Below are 16,830 nucleotides of genomic sequence, written 5' to 3' on the forward strand. Positions count from 1 at the left end.
AAAAGAGAAAGCACAGAAAAAACGAGAGCATATCAGAGCCTTCTAAAGGAAAAGGACATTTCTAGTTTGAAGCATCTAAGAGAGTCTGTTTTCTGTGATATTATGGTTTGTTTTGGGTTTGGGATTTTTGCGGGTTTTTATCTGAACTTTTTTTAAGCTACATGATTGTGACCAAAGCAAGAGACAATTCACTTGGTGGTTAGTCATGAATGAATGCAGAGGTCTTGACAGTTGCATTAAATGCATCACACTTCAGCCTGTGAGCTTCAGTAATAGGGGTAGCCTAGCTATCAAGTCATCAGCCTCTCATCAGCTAGTAAGTTTGCTTCAGCCCTCCTTTCTTTATCTAATTATATAATCTAAGCTTGGGGCTTAGGATAACCAAAGATGCTTTACAGAAGGGAATAATGATGACTTGCAAAACAAACCCATTTTTGGGGTACTGAATAGCAGTCCTTTGCTCTGTTTCTTAAAACAGAGATCAAGAGCATTTCAAGAATTTGAAAACCTCTATTACCTCTGATAACTGTAAAGAAAAAGAAAGTATCTTTAGAATCAGTTTTAAGCAACAAAATTCAAAAACAAAGCAACATTTACTACAGTTAAAATTCTAAGAAAAAAATATTAAAATTTGAAGTTGTACCTGATGATGCTGAATATTCTTTATATTACAAGAAAACTCATGGTACAGTTGGAATTTATCAATATCTTTTTCATTTCCATTTTTAGACGACACTTTTGCCAATGTTGACTGGATGGAAATGTACCTTTGCTGACATCTGAATAGAAGAAAATCAGATATTTATAAGGTATTTTAGCATGAAACTTGTAACAACTCATTATTACTGTACAGCTCAAATAAAAATGAAGTTTGGAGTCTGCTCAATTACAAGTGATGTTATATCTAATCACCTGCAGAACCGGATGACATAACTTAATGATGAGGCGACATGGTATGTACTGACTGTAACATACCAAGAGAAGACAATGAAGCAGAAAAAGCTGATCACAGCCCTCCTCCTCAAGGGAATGGAAACTCAAAAGCCACCACCTGCACTTCAATTAGTTCAGTTATGGATTCAACTTCACACTACAAATTTTGGGAAGTTGCAAAGAAAGTACAGTAGCTATCTATTTCATAGAAATGCTACATCCTCTTGAATCTACCCAGCCTCAAAATTAATTTCTTGCTTTTTGCATTTAACACCCAGAAAAGTTTTCATTATTTTTAGGAGTATCAGGGATCCCAAACAGATAGCTTTCCGAATGTTCCTCATGACTATCATACATACAACAGACTTGAGATCAACAGGATTCATCTGTAAAGCACTGAGTATTCAACTAAGAAACTTCCAGTAGTCAAAACAATGAAAGTTATGGTCAGGTAGTGACAGCACATCCCTTACAAAACAACCTCTTCATTGAAATTATCACATTGCTGATTCAAAGCAACACTGCATGCTCCTAAGGTGGTGCATGCTCTTTGATAACTCTCTTCTCTGTCCCAGATGGCACACAGCAGACAAAATAAAATAACAAGTAACTATTACCATGTCACAGCAAATCCCCAGTCTTAACAACACTGAGGTCAGGTAATGTAAGAAAACTTAAATTCAGCTAACACAATCAAAGAATCAGTAAGTCCTGCTTTAAAAACAGTCATATTTGTTTGCCTTATTGGCTACCAACGCCAAAAATCAACCATCACAGTACACTAGTTACACTGACTAGTGTCAAGTCAGCTATTGGAGCAAGAGCTTAAGCAGATTCACTTCTGAAAAGTTATAGCTTGAAGAAAGTGCACAGAGGGAAAACTCCCTTAAGGGTCACTAACTGCAGGGGAGATCAGCAATATATAGGGCAGAGGAGCACAGAGAGTTTTTCATTCTTTGGGAGTTACAGCATCATGCCATGCACACAGCAGATCTCTCCTGCACTGACAGCCAGACAGGCAAAAGGGCTTACGAATGTACACAGGAATGGACCTAAATCCACCTCACAGGAACACCATTTTCATATCATTAAGAAAAAGTCCTGTATCTGCCACTAGGAGACTGTGTTTTACCATGCTAGCAAAGAAAGTTCAGAAAGGAAGAATGAAACTTACAATTTCCTGATAAAATCCAGTGTATCTTTATCTTTAGCGAAGATGTCTGCTAAAATATGCTGCACTCCAGCCTCTACTTCCTGGATATTTGCAAGCCCTTAGAAGAAAAATAAGTATAGAATATGCAGTCACTACAATAACAGTTAATAATTACAGAAAAAACTAATTAAAAAGTTACTTTACACAACTGCACAAGCACTAAGAACATATATGCAAACGAAACTGATTAAAGATATCTGACTGACTTGAAAAGGTTTCAAAGAATGCTAATTCATTAAAAGTTTTTTATCAACTAAATCTTCCTTTCCAAAACATCTGAAATTATTATATTTTTAATGAGCCTAAAGTGATCAATGTGGTATTGTAAGTCAAAATTATATTAAAATCAGAGAAAAATAATTTTTTTGACTTTGATGCTAACATCTTGACATTTGTGATGTAAATAGTGCAATAGCAAAATTGGATATTTAAACATAATTTTTGAGGTTTTAATAAAATGAGTAACTGCAGCAAAAGTCTACATATTTTGCTACTGATATGGAAACTTCCTAAATTCTTTGCAGGTAATCCTTTCTTTTCTCTGTGGAATAGTTTCATATTTCCACTGTATTATAGCAGTGCACAACAACACTTTTGAGGTCAGGGTACCATCAACCTTTCCCATGAAACAGTGAAGTTGTAAAACGTCTTCAAAGACATGAATTTATAAATGTCTTCATATCTCTGAAGAGATAACAGAATCGTTCAGTTAATTTTCCACATGCAGAACCAATTCTTTACTTCAAATGGCCAGAAGAGGAAGCACATAACTCTCCTTAGCACAGGGATTGAACTAGACCAGAAGCAGAGATAATGAAATAAAACAGACTTCTTGTATTTTAATTCAATATATCTAACCCTGCTCCTAGCAAGAGTCAGTAATGAATGCTTCAGAGCCAACAGCAAGAATCCTGGAGTTGGCAGATGCAACATTAACTGTCTCTTGCAACCCATTACTGTTCACTCTGCTGCCTTGTGGACAGTTTTATTTACATCATTTTAACAGGTTGCACACCTCTAGCTATTCATTATATTGAACCCAGAACCCTGCTTCTGATTAGGCTATAAAGTTACATACTATAAAAAAATTTATCTTGTCCCTTTTTAAGACAAGGAAGCTAAACTTACCTGCCAGAAAGAAAAAAAAAGTGAGACTAAGAATACATTACTAAATGTCTAAACTTATCAAAAGTTGTAAAATTTGGATCCTTACATCTACAAGTTAATGTTTCTTACAGTGAAAGTAATGTCAGAACACAAAGGCAAGGGAATTTGAAGACATGCATCATATTGAATACAAACTGAGACACCCAAATAGATCATTTGAATGAGACAGCATAGGCCCAAACCAGTCAGAATTAGAGAAATAACCAGAAAGTTTCCGTTCAACAAGCACCACTCAGGCACTTTACTGTGTCCACCAGCACATGCTTGTGTAACTAGAGAAATTTTTGACTATGCATACAACTAAAAGGAAGAACAAAGTTTTCTGGTTAGCCTGCTTCTTTCATATGTCTGGCCTTGAAACATGAACTGCTGTTTTTATTTCAGTTTATTTTTAGGATAAGTTGAAAAACACTGAGAATTCAAAAGAACCAAATATTAAGATCCGATGAAAAGTTTTCTGCACTGCAAATGGCTCATTCCTTAAAAAAAAAAAAAAAATCACTCTGATCTCAAGCTGTATATAAGCCATCAAACTGGCTCCCAAGGTGATAAAAGTGACCCAGTTTATAGATGTATATAAGTTCTGATGTCTTTTAAAGGCAGACCATTATATAAACCAAAGCAGCCTAATTTTTTAGCACAGAATTGAAAATAGATGCACTGATTTTCAAAAACTAATGTTTATGCTGCAACAAATAGCACTTCCTTCTGAATATACTCTAAATAATTTATCTGAACTTTCACAGTGAAGATTTCTTTTGGCTCTTTAGACTGCACCAGAATAGTCAGATATATGGCTGTAATACACTGCTGTATGAAGTAATGACATATGCTGAAATGCAGTAATTTAATAACCAGAATACCTGGTAACTGATTTTAATTGCAAAATTAGCAGAATTTTATAAGCAATATTTAAATAAAATACACTGAAGTGGGAAAAGTAAGAGTCAGCCTTACTCAGGAGGTCCAGTACCTTTACAATGAAATTCAAAAAGTATGTGCTGGGGCAGGGAAGAATGGAAGTACATCTCTATTTTAACATCATACAGAAGGCTGCAGCAATCTTCACATTCTATTGTCAGAGATTGCCCCCTACAGATCCAGCCATAACTGCATCCACAAAGACACACAATTCTGCAGTCTATGACAACCATGTTGTTAAAAATTCTTGCTCAAATTTCAGAGATTACACCTTCTCCAACCCCTACTGTCATTCAGACACAAAAACTCTCCAGCTCACTCCCAATCCCCTAGGCCAGTCTTTATTAAGATATGCTTTGCTGGGTGACATTTCCTGCAATACAGAGTATGAGCATAGGCCTCTTGTACAATCAGCACTGAATCTTCAGGAAACAATTCAAGTAGAACCATGGTGATGTCTCAGGTGTGTGGTGTGGTTCCCTCTCTCTTACCAGTAAATACACGTCAACTATAAGGTCTCCAGACTTATGTCTTTTCTATGCCGTAATTATTACTATTTACAATACAAAGGGACAGGAAAGGTTGGAGAGTCATTAAATGTGTTAAATGTAAGCTCTTACCACATGCTGCTAAAAGCATTGTTGAATTTAAAGTAGTTGCCTAACTTCCAGCAACATCAGAACAATTAAAGTAATTCCCCTTCTAAAATATTTTCAGACATTTAGAACATTACAGCTCATAGAAGAAGGGCTCTTACCTTTGGTATTGGGTCTAATGTAAGAAAAGAGATTGAGTTCCATAGGATTCTGCAGGAGGGAGAGAGCAGCAGGTTCTAATCCCAACTGCTTGGCCCTCTGGGCTTTGGTGCCTTTACTCCCAGTTTTATAAGGTGCAGACTTATAACAAAAAACCAAAGAAAACAAAAACAGTTATTAAAAAGCAGGGAAGTATTTCAATCATGCTATGCACTTGACATTATGCACTATTTAGTTATGCAAGATTACATTTAAACTTGATCTGAAAAAGACTAGAGTACTAACCACATGGTCTAATTCTTCCAAAGTTCTGCAATTTAGCAATCCTTTTAAAAGGCAACTGGATAACTTGCCTTCTTTCTTCAACTTCTGTATCATCGTATGTGTCTTCTTTGCAACAGTACTAAAATGCAAGAGATTAATGTTAACAGTCACATTTCACAGTGAATTAAAGTCTATTGATTGTGACCTTGTCTATTACACTGCTGAAACTCTGAAACCCCAGAAGATTGTATCTCATGTTAATCTTCAACAAACCAAGTTGATAATCCAAAAGTTTCTAACCATTTTTCTCTCTCCCCAATTAATTCAAAACTGTGTCAAAATATCTTGTGGTAGCTTTAAGAAAAATCATCAGCTAACACTGATAGTCATTACTGCTGCATACACTTCTGTAAGATTACTGGCCTGGAAGTCAAATAAAAAGGCCCTAGAATAAATCCACCCTGATAAGCCCTTACAGCTGCAATTCATACCAAGATAGTTCTGCAGCATCAAGTACAGGCTACCAGATTTAAACTCCTAGGTCTTCAGTAAGATACTCTCTCAGGCCACCTTCCCGCCTTGAAAAGAATCTCTTGGTAGGGGTTAGCAGGGAGTACAAGGAGGACGACACCAAGTTAACAGAACAGCTGACAACTCTGTTCCCTTGCCATCTCAAGAACATTGGGCCACTCAAAAGCAGATGGAATGAAAGCAGTCTCATCCATGGCCACAACAACCTTTGCTGATCATTTCTTTCCTGCAGTGATCTGGGATAGTTTAGCCTCATCTCCTGGTACACTCCGACCTCAAGAAGGGCTCTTCACTGGAAGCTTCCCTGATCCAAGCAGGGAGCTAAGATTCTCAGCAATTCTTCTTCATTCTTTTGATGGAAGTGGAGCTTCCATCTCATCATGCTACATATTTCCAGCAACTATAAACTACTCTTTTAGTACAAGATTTTTCTGTGCAGTTTTAAGAAACTGCAAGGAAATTAAGATGTTAGTTTCTCTTTGGCAATTAATAATTCTAGATTTCTTGTTACTTAGAGAGAAAAAAACCCAACAAAACCCCAACCTACCAAAAACCCCAACAAAACCCCAGACAGGTATCAAGCATAATTACCTCATTTTAAACTTTTTTCTTTATTAGTTCCTTTACAGCTGTAGTGTGCACAAAGAGGTAAAACAAGGGATACAGAAGCAGCAGCCAGTTGTTACTCACCTCCCACCCAGAGCCCTCCTTGTGTTGTTGACTCACTCACCATAGCTCTTCCAATGTTTGCTGCACTTCTCGCAAGGCGTCGGCCTCCAGGTTATTGATGAGCTCTTTTCGGTAGCGAGCAATAAAAGGAATTGTGTTTTCTTCTTGAAAGAGCCGAATTAAGTTTGCACATACCCATGGTTCAACATTTGTTATTTCTGACAAGGCCTGTCAAAGGAGAGAAAAAACCCAAACACCATTTGAGAGATGGTAGATTGCCTTAAACAGCCTCTCATTCGACATTCAAAAGCACTCCCAGAACATTACACTGGCCAGCAGAGACTACTGTCCTCCCTAAGACAGGATGCCAGGCTTCTCGTGCATCCAGCCACTGCACCCAGTATTTCATCAAGACATGCAGCAGCCAATGCTTCCAGAAACTTGTAACCTCAGTAAAAAATGGGGGGAAAAAGAAAAAAAAAGACAAGGAAGAAAAAAATTCAAACCAAAAGTATAAAACAAAACAGAAAGACCATAAACTGTACACATCAACTCAGAAAAACTTGGAACTTTTTTTTTAAGCCAACACTGACATACCTCATGGTTAAGCGAAACAAATAAAACCCACAAAGCCAGAGCTGATCCAAATCCCACCCAACCAATAATAGGAAACTAGTGATACTACTGACAGTTTTAAGACAAACCAAGCCTCGCAAGATTAAACATGATTTTGTACAAATTGAGCTTTCTGAAGTTATAGTGTATCAATATGGAATCACTGACACACTATACAAGCAGCTTATCTTAGTAACATTTATAACCATCACTACTCGTTTGCACTTCGCTATACTACTTACCATAGACAGCTGATACAAAAGCCTTGCAGAAGTTTCATTGTGAAGCCTAAGAATACAACAACACCTGCACAATCATATTCACTTATTTTAGACCACACACAAGGATCAAATTTTCCATATGTATTTCCAGGAATATGTGAGAAAACTCACAAAATTTTACAGCTTTCTTTACCGGACAGTACTAAGGATGACGAACACAATGTGTCCTATCTATTCCCATTCTATTCATATTAAAATCTTCCACTATCACATCCAGGCTTCCATCACAAGAGCTATGCTAAAACTGCCTCCACCTGAATGGCTTCAAAGTTAAAATCCTACAAAAACAAAGATGATATCTCCCTTGTTGTCACTGTTGTGGGAGGAATGCGAATCTCCTTCCTGATAGATCCATAAATTGATGAACATTCTCAAATGAGTCTATACAACTAAATGATCAACACTGACTAGATATTAAGTTGTAAAACTGCACACGGACATCCCAAATCTTTCAGCACCCCTTCCTGTAGGAGTTTCAGTTGTGTACATCCACAAAACCCCCCACGTGCTGATACAGGAGAACCACGCAGACTGTTACAGGTAAGCTTTGTACTAAGGACACCCAAAGTCACAGATATTAGAATGATGTACTAGTCTGAAGTTTTAACAGTTACCATCTCTATTTATACACATCTTATGACAACCTAAGCAGATGTTAAATGACTACTTAACTTCTGAGGACTGAAATTGTATGTTAAGATTCTAAGCGCTAATTATGTAGGAAATAGTTTCATTGGTACCCCAGAAAAGGAAAAGATCTCATACCTGTACAATATCCCAGTTCATTTCAAATTCTTCTTTTATTTTGTTGCCTCCCAGATTTTTAACTGGCTTTCCTTCAGGACATGCATTCAACTTAATCTTTTTAGAGGGTGGTTCATCAAATGCAAACGCCTCCTCGCATTTCTCTTGTTTCACTACAGGAAAACTTGTTGAGGGTTTTTCATCACTCACTAAACTGTTTTGGTTTTTTCCTTGGAATGAATTTATTTCCCTTTTTTTAGGCACTTCTGGCTTTTGATTTAAACATTTTGGTTTAGTGCCTGCATCTTCTTCCTTAGGTTTTAGAAGCTGCATTTTATTATCTTCTACAGGTGCAATAGGCAAGGATACATCCTGCCAAAAAGACATTGAAACCATATTAAGCACTGACTGTTACAAAGTGGTTCAGCATTTCATTTAAACTCTAAATTAAAGACTTACTACCAGACATCATTTTCCCAAGTAATGTCTCTGGCAGCGAAATGCCAAGCCAGAAATCAAGTAACCTGAAATGTATCTTGCATGGAAGAAACAATACAAACACATATAATAATAAAACTGCAATCCTTACTGGGTTGAACAGCTATGCAAGGAAATGTAAGCACAGGCTGCCTTTTTTTTGTGGTACCCAGACAGTGAAAAGGTAGAAGACATCAAAGGTGCAATATCAAAACCAGAGATATTACAGAAAGAACAGAGGCATTTATTTATTTACATTGTTGGAAGAGATCTCCAGGGAAAACCACATCCCATTATCATTGGCCAAAATTTCCAAGGAGGATCTTTATATCATGGATACCTTAATGCATAACAAAGCCCCATTTATCCAACATACTGAATATTCACAGGAACAGTGGAATTGTATGAGCTGATCAGACTCAGGCAACCAACTAAACCAGAGTTGGAAAAACCGTTTATGTTGCTTCCCAAGAGCAGTAATTAAATGTCTCTTGCTTATAGATGCTCACCATTTCCTCTTTTATTGCTACCTTCTTCACCATTTTCCTGGCTACAGTTGACTGTGGAGCAGCAGCTTTTTTAGTTTTTGCCTCGGTTTTCTTTGGCAAACGAGGTCTCCTGGCAATTTTGCTTTTTGGCTCCCATTCCTCCTCTTCCTCCTCTGATTCAGAGGTCCTGAAAAACAAATGAATCAATAATATTCCTTATGAGAAGAATAAAAAAAATACATAAGCAAGATAGTCTGAGTGTTTCTTGGTGTGAAAGAAAGTGAACAGGAAAAATTAACAGAAAGGTAGAGAGACTCAACAAATACAGGTCTTTCACACTGCTGCAGGACTAACGGCTTAAACAATTTCCCAACTTTTATGAAGCTAGTTCCTGGGATGTGTACACATCTGATTCTGTTTCGACAACTGACAATTCACTTTCACCCCATCTTTACTGGGAGCAGGCAGAAGTATAAGTAATTTGTGTTTCATAATTGAAGGTTTGTGCATGAAAGCTTTTTAATCAACTTCTCAGAAACTGAGTGTTGTTCTTATGCAAGTGCTCATACTTAGCATAAACCTTTAAAAAATCCTAAGGAAAAAAATGATCTTACGAATTAAGAAATGAAGGTAGCTCTTCTGATGTAGGGGCTTTGGCTACAGATTTCCCTCTCCTTGGCAGAGATGACATCTGAAACAGATGCAAGAAGAGAGAAACATAACATTTGGTTGAAGCTGTATTCTCTTTAGCTCACTGTCAAATATGCCCTCATAATGTCTTCAGCAATCACAAAAGTTTCTTCTAGAGCAAGTTTAGTTTTCTCAGGATCCAAGAATTTAGGCCACAGCAGCACACATTCAAAAATCTTTTCAACTGAGCAAACAAACCAGCACTATAACCTCTCAAACTACTTTTCTCTTCACATGAAGGTAATTAGTTGGCTTGCACATAAAGCTGTTCTAGCAAAAAGGGTACTGGTTCTCAGATGTTTTACTTGGTATCATACATAGCATGCCAGTCTTTCCTCCAGCCATTTAAAAAGCATAGCAAATCAAATTAAAATCTACTAAAGTGAGCTCACATATGGTTTTGATGGGACAGGACTAGACAATTTTCCATTTTCAACTAGAATTTTCCTTTACAAACTATCTGTTGCTTGTATGCACAATAAGAAACCATTCTTTTGAATGAGCTTCTCATTAGCATATAGAAAGCGCATAAAACAATTACCAAATGAAAAAAGGGAAGGCACACTCTTTCCCCTGATACAACATTCATACCTACAATAGCTGCATTTCAGTTAAGCAGCTACAGAATTTTTGGCAGTGGTCAGGCCTATGAATTTCAATAATCATATTTAGCAGTTTTAGTTAAAAAAATTTAGGTACCCTCAAAATTTTACCTGCCAGAAAATCAAAATTTAAAAATCTTAAAAAGCAAAAAAAAAAGTCCTGTAATTTATTTCAACTAGTACAAAATTCAGAAGCATATTTTACCTACATCTGGCACAATATCATCATTCTTCACATTTTTATACCTTGACATTTGATCCAGCCTTACCACTGCAACAGGAACCTTAAAGTCCCATGTTTGCACAATACAAACCAGATAAGCATTTTCCAAAGTGCCATTTAACTCAAGGGCAAAACACCCTTTCATCCAACTTCATTCTGACCTCTGCTCAAGCGCTGGAACACAACTGTTATTAATGCCTTTCAGCAAGTTTTCCTTGTAAAGCAACACAAAACTGGGGGACAATTTTCAGCACTGCAGTGGAAAGAGCATTACTGAGGCCCATACCAAAAAGCACCATTGCCTCATTTGCAAAGCACCTTCTTGGAGCCACCATCTTGGTCAGTAACAGGTCAGCACTTCCATGCTGTTCCACTCACTAAAATTCCATTATGTGACTGGCTGGAACACACATCTACCACAGAAAAACACAAATCTCCAAAGAACACAACAAATATTACCCACCTTATCAGCTTCCCAGATGCCTTTTCACTGTCAGTTCTGAGACACTCCCAAGCTCATCCAGCCACTCTGCTTCTCCGTGTTCCGTTGCTCTTTATACCTGAACAGTTGTTATCACAGTGCTGAACTGATTACTTATTTATTCCCATTACTTCAGAAGCATGAAAATTATGTTTCCATTTTTATATCCTACTTTAATGTGTGAATGGGAGATACAAAAAATATTAAACACCAAGATTTCCAAAGTTAGGCAACATCCAAGCTAGAGGGATCCCTGATCCACTCTTTTGCAGGCACTGGGACACTTCATGCTTCTTTTCAGCTAATCCAACTAGGTGGGTATTCCAGGCAAGTGATCAGTTTTTAAACACTCTAACCAGCTTCTTTATAGGTATCCACTGAATCACTGCAACTAAGAAGGAAAAGACCAATATACATGGTCTGTCACCTGAGGTCAGCATTGCTCCTACTGAGTAACACCACTGTAAACATCCCTCTCAGTCTGGAACACTCAGCATATACCATGAAAGTTCTGGATCCTACCCAGAAGCCCAGGTAAAAGGAAAACCTCATTTGGAAGGTCCTTTCTGCTAGTATTTCCCCTACCACCCCAAGTGGCTACAGGCAGGGTCTCAAAATATCTCAACATTTGTGTTGTTACATTAAGATTATGGCAAGAGTAATGCTTGCTTTATGAAGTTAATTGTACTTCCTGACATCCAATACTGGTGACCTATCTGACTCTCCATATCTGCATAAGAATAGGAGATGAGCTCCTTAGTAATTCTCCATGAACAGCCAAGCCATGGTCAGAAGCCAAAAGGGAGTTACACAGCCGAAAATAAAAGCCAATACAAAAAAAGCACATGTGAGATAATATCAAACATGGGGTATCACAAAGGAAAAAAACCCCAAAAAATCATATTTTCACTGCGAGGTGGGGCTAAATTATTACCAGCTCCTCTTCTCATAGTGAATACAAGAAACTAACTGTAGAAGAATCTTATAGCTACTATAGATATACACTGTTTGCTTACAAAAAATAATTTTTTAATTAGAACCCACAAAAGTACTTCTTGTTTAATTTCAAATTGCCAGACAGCTGTCTGCTAAATTTTCCTCCTGAGCGGCCTGTGCTGGGGTGTGCAAACACCTACATTTAATGACTAAGAAAAACAGCCCTTCTGTGATTCACTGTGGAGGGGGAGGCAGGGAAGAGGATGAAAAAGAAACAAGTCTAAATGCCACTGATGATGACAGATAACTAATACAGAAAAAAAGCTTGGAGACAGTCCCTGAAGTGAGGCCAGAAGACTCAAGAAACAGGCAAACACTGTTAAGCTCCACATGGGACATCTACAACACTGACTGCACGACAAGGCACTCAATAAGCTACTGCCAGCTCCATGGTCTGCTTTTGTGGGGATACAGTCCCCCGTATCTCCTGCCTCAAGTGTTGAGGGAACTGGGAACACCGCTATTCACCCTCCCACAGCATGCTGGGATCAAGCCAGTGTGAAGTCGGCCACTTATCTCCTACTATATTTTCCAGAAAGACTGGCCTCAGTGGGAAAACTGCCTTTAACTCATCCTTCTCTGTCAGCTGCAGTTAACCATACTCCAAGACAGCTCGTTTCTTCTACCCTGAGGAAAGAAATGATAGTCCCTTCCAGATCCAGAACAATCGCATAGCTCTAGAAGAGCCAATTACAAAGCTGAAAAATTAAGAGTAACCTATTTATACCAGTCAGGTCATTTTCCCTTCCCATGACTGTGTTCAGTTTCGCTGAACAGATGTTTACAGTGCTTGGTGTTTCCTTATCAGCTGAAGGAAGTAAACATGCAGTATCCAGAGCTGTGCACAAGTTATCCAGCCAATCTGCTCAGGATTTCACCAGCTTGCAAATTGTCATATTGAACTTCAACAAGCTCTGTTCTAGCAGCTCTTCTCACATCTGAGGCCAGTAAACTTCTGGCCAGTAAACATCAGCTAACACACTTTTTCTTATTTTACATACACTGTCAGCAACCTTTTAATTTACAACAATGCTGTTCTTTAAGAAAAACAGTTCTTACTCATCTCAACAACATTTTACTTCCATAGCAGGCAACATGAGCCAGGCCCAGGAAACTTTGGCCTTGCCCACATACTCAAGCTTCCGACTGCTGTTTCACTTCAAATCTGTCTATGTATGATCTTCTGCTTCTGTGAGATAGGCTGAAACCCTAATGCTGAACCTTCTTCACACTAGACCCTTGATCCTCTGTTCAAGGGAATCAAAACTCGCCTGTTTGTCCATGTCCCAAATGACAGCGTGAAGCATCATTGCTTGAAACACTCTAAGCCACCATTAAAGCCTGGCTTCTCCACAAAACTCAGCAGTTATAGCAGGTTCTTCAAAAGTACTTCCCAGGTAAAAATTCAAGAAATTCACAGAGCTGTTATGCTGTCCAGAGAAGAAGAGCTGAAACTATTTAAGTCACTGTTATTGTAGATAAATGTATCTGCTAGGTCCACTCTCCAAATAGTTTGGCATCAGTTTTGTTGCCAGTTACTTTGTTACCACCACCACCACTTCTATCCTCTGCATGCCATGGAGAGCTCCACATCACAGTTTGGATGGCTGCAAATAGTACACTTCTCCCTGCCTGTCAGCTACTCATTAAAATAAGGCTACTGTAGTTTGGGGTCAGGCCATGCCAGAAATAAAGACTGGCTGAGTAGCTCTCACCCTTAACTGCAGAGAATCTTAATATGTGTATGCACAAAACATACAGCAAGGAAGAAATCATTTCTCTGGTCTCTCTACCCAAATAAGTCTAGGCTGCACACAGAATATAAGTAGATTGAGGTTTTAAAGACCTTATTAAGGAGCAATCCAAATCTCATTTGGAGACTGCTGTTCTCTTCAATCTCCCTATTCATGCAAAGGCACAACCCATTAAAAATAAATTTCTTCTTATGTGAATCCCATTGGCATAAGCAACTGCTTGCAGAAAGAGAAGTTTAATAACAGTTTAAAAGTAATTAGATTTAAAAATTCTCACTCCCCACCACCATTCTCCCAACCTCCCCCCCCAAAAAACCCTGCACTAGCACACACCTCTTTTAAAACTCCATCAATAGAGCAACAATTTTCAGATTCAGAAATAACTCTAATAGATTTTTCTACCTGAAGGCACAGGATTAAAAAAAAAACCAAAAAAACCAACCAACAAGCCAACAACCCAAAACACACCACCATCACAAATACACTAGGAAATTAATTTCATTTCAGTAACTGCAAAAAGCCCTATCCAGCTGAAAAGCGGACAGAAACTTTTGAACCTCTTTTCCAGTTAATCCAAAGCAACACATTCCTTACAAAAGGGGGATCCCTCTATGCAGGAAGCTCCTCAAACTTTGCTCTACAGCCTCTGCATTTCTATCACAAATAAACCAGCAAGAATAACAGAATTTTGCATTTTAGCTTCTTCTTAAGTCTAACAATACCAGCCAAACCAGCATTTATAACTTGAAGCACCTGGGGCGGGACAAAAAGAGCACTATACAAATCCCACATGACAAGTGAATTTCGGACCATTGTTAGTAGCAGCAGAATGGCCCACTTCAATAATTATATTAAGGCTCTCAACAGGCTGATTTTGCTTGTCATTTTAAAATACCTCCACTGCATGCTACAATAACATTCTAAGGAAAAAAAAATCAAAACGTGAGCATACAGTCAGCAACAAGGGGGAAAGACACTATGCAGACCAACGGGAGGGGCTTGTAAGGAAATCTTTCTGTCTCCAGGTTTTTATCCTGGAGAGGTAGGTCAGCTGAGTTGTATTTCAAAATATAAATCCAACTTACTGTAATCCTCTTGAGGTTAAAACCTTGGAGAACTCCCAGACACTTTTGTTCAGAGAAGTTAGTGCAGATTTCCAAGGACTGCACAAGGCCAGTCAGGCTTGCCTGAGGAAGGAGTTGCAGACACAATTTAGAAGACTTCAGCACTAACTGGAAAATTACAACTACAAAGAAACAGACATACAAGGTACACACATACACCAAAACAGTCCTCAAAGCTAATCAGAGAGGAAAAGGTGTAAGAAGCAGTAAGAACACCACCTACTGCTTTTACTTACAGAAGTACCATCAAAAAGGCAAAGCATTTCTGCCTCTAGAAAGCGCATTCTATCCCATGCCTGCTCCTATAACTAGTGGTCCCTCTGAGAAAAAGGAACAACCTGTGTTATGCAGCACCGTGTAAATGAATCAGAAGAGGTCTGCCCAAGAACGGGAGGACACAAACGCTTTTCATGCATTTTCTTTAATCAGTTTATCTCAAACCACCTATGAAGACAGACATTATTCAAAATCAGGGGTTACTGCTTCTGATGCAGCAACAAATGGCTACATCATGTGCAGTTACTCCTTTTCTACAGTCCACCAAACCAGCCCCACAGTAACACTTCCATCCTGGTTCATTAAACGGGATGTCTTCACTCCCAAAGTGATATGGAAGACACACATTTCTTCTGCATGGCTACAGCCACAACAGAGTTTATCACACCAAAACATTCATTTTGGAGGCTTGGAGGCACAAGCGGAATTGAGAGCAAAGCATTGTTTGTTGCTTGGTGACTTACTACCACCCCAAATCACTGCTTTTCGGCCCAGAAACGCGACCGAGATGAAAATACACCTTATGTACTTCAAAGAACTATTCTCTCCCTGGCGACACCCTGTTTATTTCAGGTATGTTGACAGCGTTCAAGAGGAAGGGCTAACCGAGCTAAACATCACCCTCCTCGCCAGGGAAGCACACCAGCTCCCTGGCAGAACCACGGGAATGAGCCACCTCTCAGACGCCTTCCTACCCCTTCCAGCCGTCCCGCCCCAGCCCAGCCGGGGGTGCCCACCCGCATCCGCGGTCCCGCTCACCCCCCGCAGGGGTCGGGCACCTCTCTCCCCGGCCAGAGGGGGTAGGAATGGGGGCGGGGAAAGAACAGGCTCGTTTCCTTATGAACAACCGAGACAAGAGCGAACCCCTCGCTTGCCGGGCGCCGCGGCGTGGCTCGGAGGGCGCACGGAGGGCGTCGCTGCCCGCCCCGCCTCACCCCCAGCCCGGTCCCGGCGAGGGGCGGGCGGCTCCCCCAGTCGTTACCCGCTGCTGCCGCCGGCTGCCGCGTTTGAAAGGGCCGCCAGCGCGGCCATGGCGGACTCCCCCGCCCGACGCGCCGCGGGGAGGAGCAGGAAGCGGCAGCCGCGCCGCGCCGCAGGAAGCGCGGCCGGGCCGGTGAGGCGATGGCACCGCCCCGGCACCGCCCCTGGCACCGCCCCCGGTACCGCCCCTGGCACCGCCCCCGGTATCGCCCCCGCCGCCCCTCGCACCGCCCCTGGTACCGCCCCTGGTGCCGCCCCCGCCGCCCCAGGAGGGCGGGCTGCAGCTGTGGGGGGTGAGGGGTTGCGGGCTGCGGGCCAGCGGCCCAGAGGCTGCCCCCAGGGCGAGAGCATCAGCTGCCCTTCACGTAAACCAAGGACAAGGGGCGGCCATGCAGAAATGTTCCGGTTCGCTTCTGGGTTGATGGGAATTGGAAAAGTGTTAGCTAAGAAGCAGGGTTTTTTCACAGGGGTCTTGGGAAGCAGAAGTCATCTTTGTGTGAAGCTGAGATACTGCGTCAAAGGTGACTACAGAGGATGCAGAAATAAATACACGCCCTTTCAGCCCCCAGAGCGGATAGGAGCATGTAGGTCCCAGCATACATAGGATGCTCGTGTTCCTTTACCCATGCTCACTAAAATTTGCAT

At 40.2% G+C, this 16,830-nt stretch overlaps 1 protein-coding gene across 4 annotated transcripts in view; it reads right to left on the reverse strand.

Annotated features, from left to right (window-relative positions):
- Positions 1–16,307, reverse strand: part of SRBD1 (S1 RNA binding domain 1) — a 126,623-nt gene extending 110,316 nt beyond the window's left edge. The window contains exons 1-11 of one of the 4 annotated variants that reach the window (XM_042051702.1): positions 16,187–16,307; positions 14,890–14,991; positions 11,037–11,133; positions 9,673–9,749; positions 9,080–9,245; positions 8,115–8,465; positions 6,515–6,681; positions 5,275–5,392; positions 4,992–5,130; positions 2,108–2,204; positions 644–779 (exon numbers count right to left, since the gene is read on the reverse strand). In XM_042051702.1, coding sequence (XP_041907636.1) covers positions 644–779; positions 2,108–2,204; positions 4,992–5,130; positions 5,275–5,392; positions 6,515–6,681; positions 8,115–8,465; positions 9,080–9,245; positions 9,673–9,749 — 1,251 coding nt within the window. In that variant the 5' untranslated portion in view covers positions 11,037–11,133; positions 14,890–14,991; positions 16,187–16,307. Of the gene's footprint in view, positions 1–643; positions 780–2,107; positions 2,205–4,991; positions 5,131–5,274; positions 5,393–6,514; positions 6,682–8,114; positions 8,466–9,079; positions 9,246–9,672; positions 9,750–11,036; positions 11,134–14,889; positions 14,992–16,139 lie in introns of all 4 variants that reach the window. The other 3 variants (XM_042051703.1, XM_042051704.1, XM_042051705.1) reach the window with 3 other exon arrangements.
- Between the last annotated feature and the right edge of the window lie 523 nt (positions 16,308–16,830).

This window comes from Corvus kubaryi, unplaced genomic scaffold (assembly GCF_017639235.1).
Source record: "Corvus kubaryi isolate FWS band 111438036 unplaced genomic scaffold, C.kubaryi_AGA036_p1.0 76, whole genome shotgun sequence".
Lineage (NCBI taxonomy): Eukaryota > Metazoa > Chordata > Aves > Passeriformes > Corvidae > Corvus > Corvus kubaryi.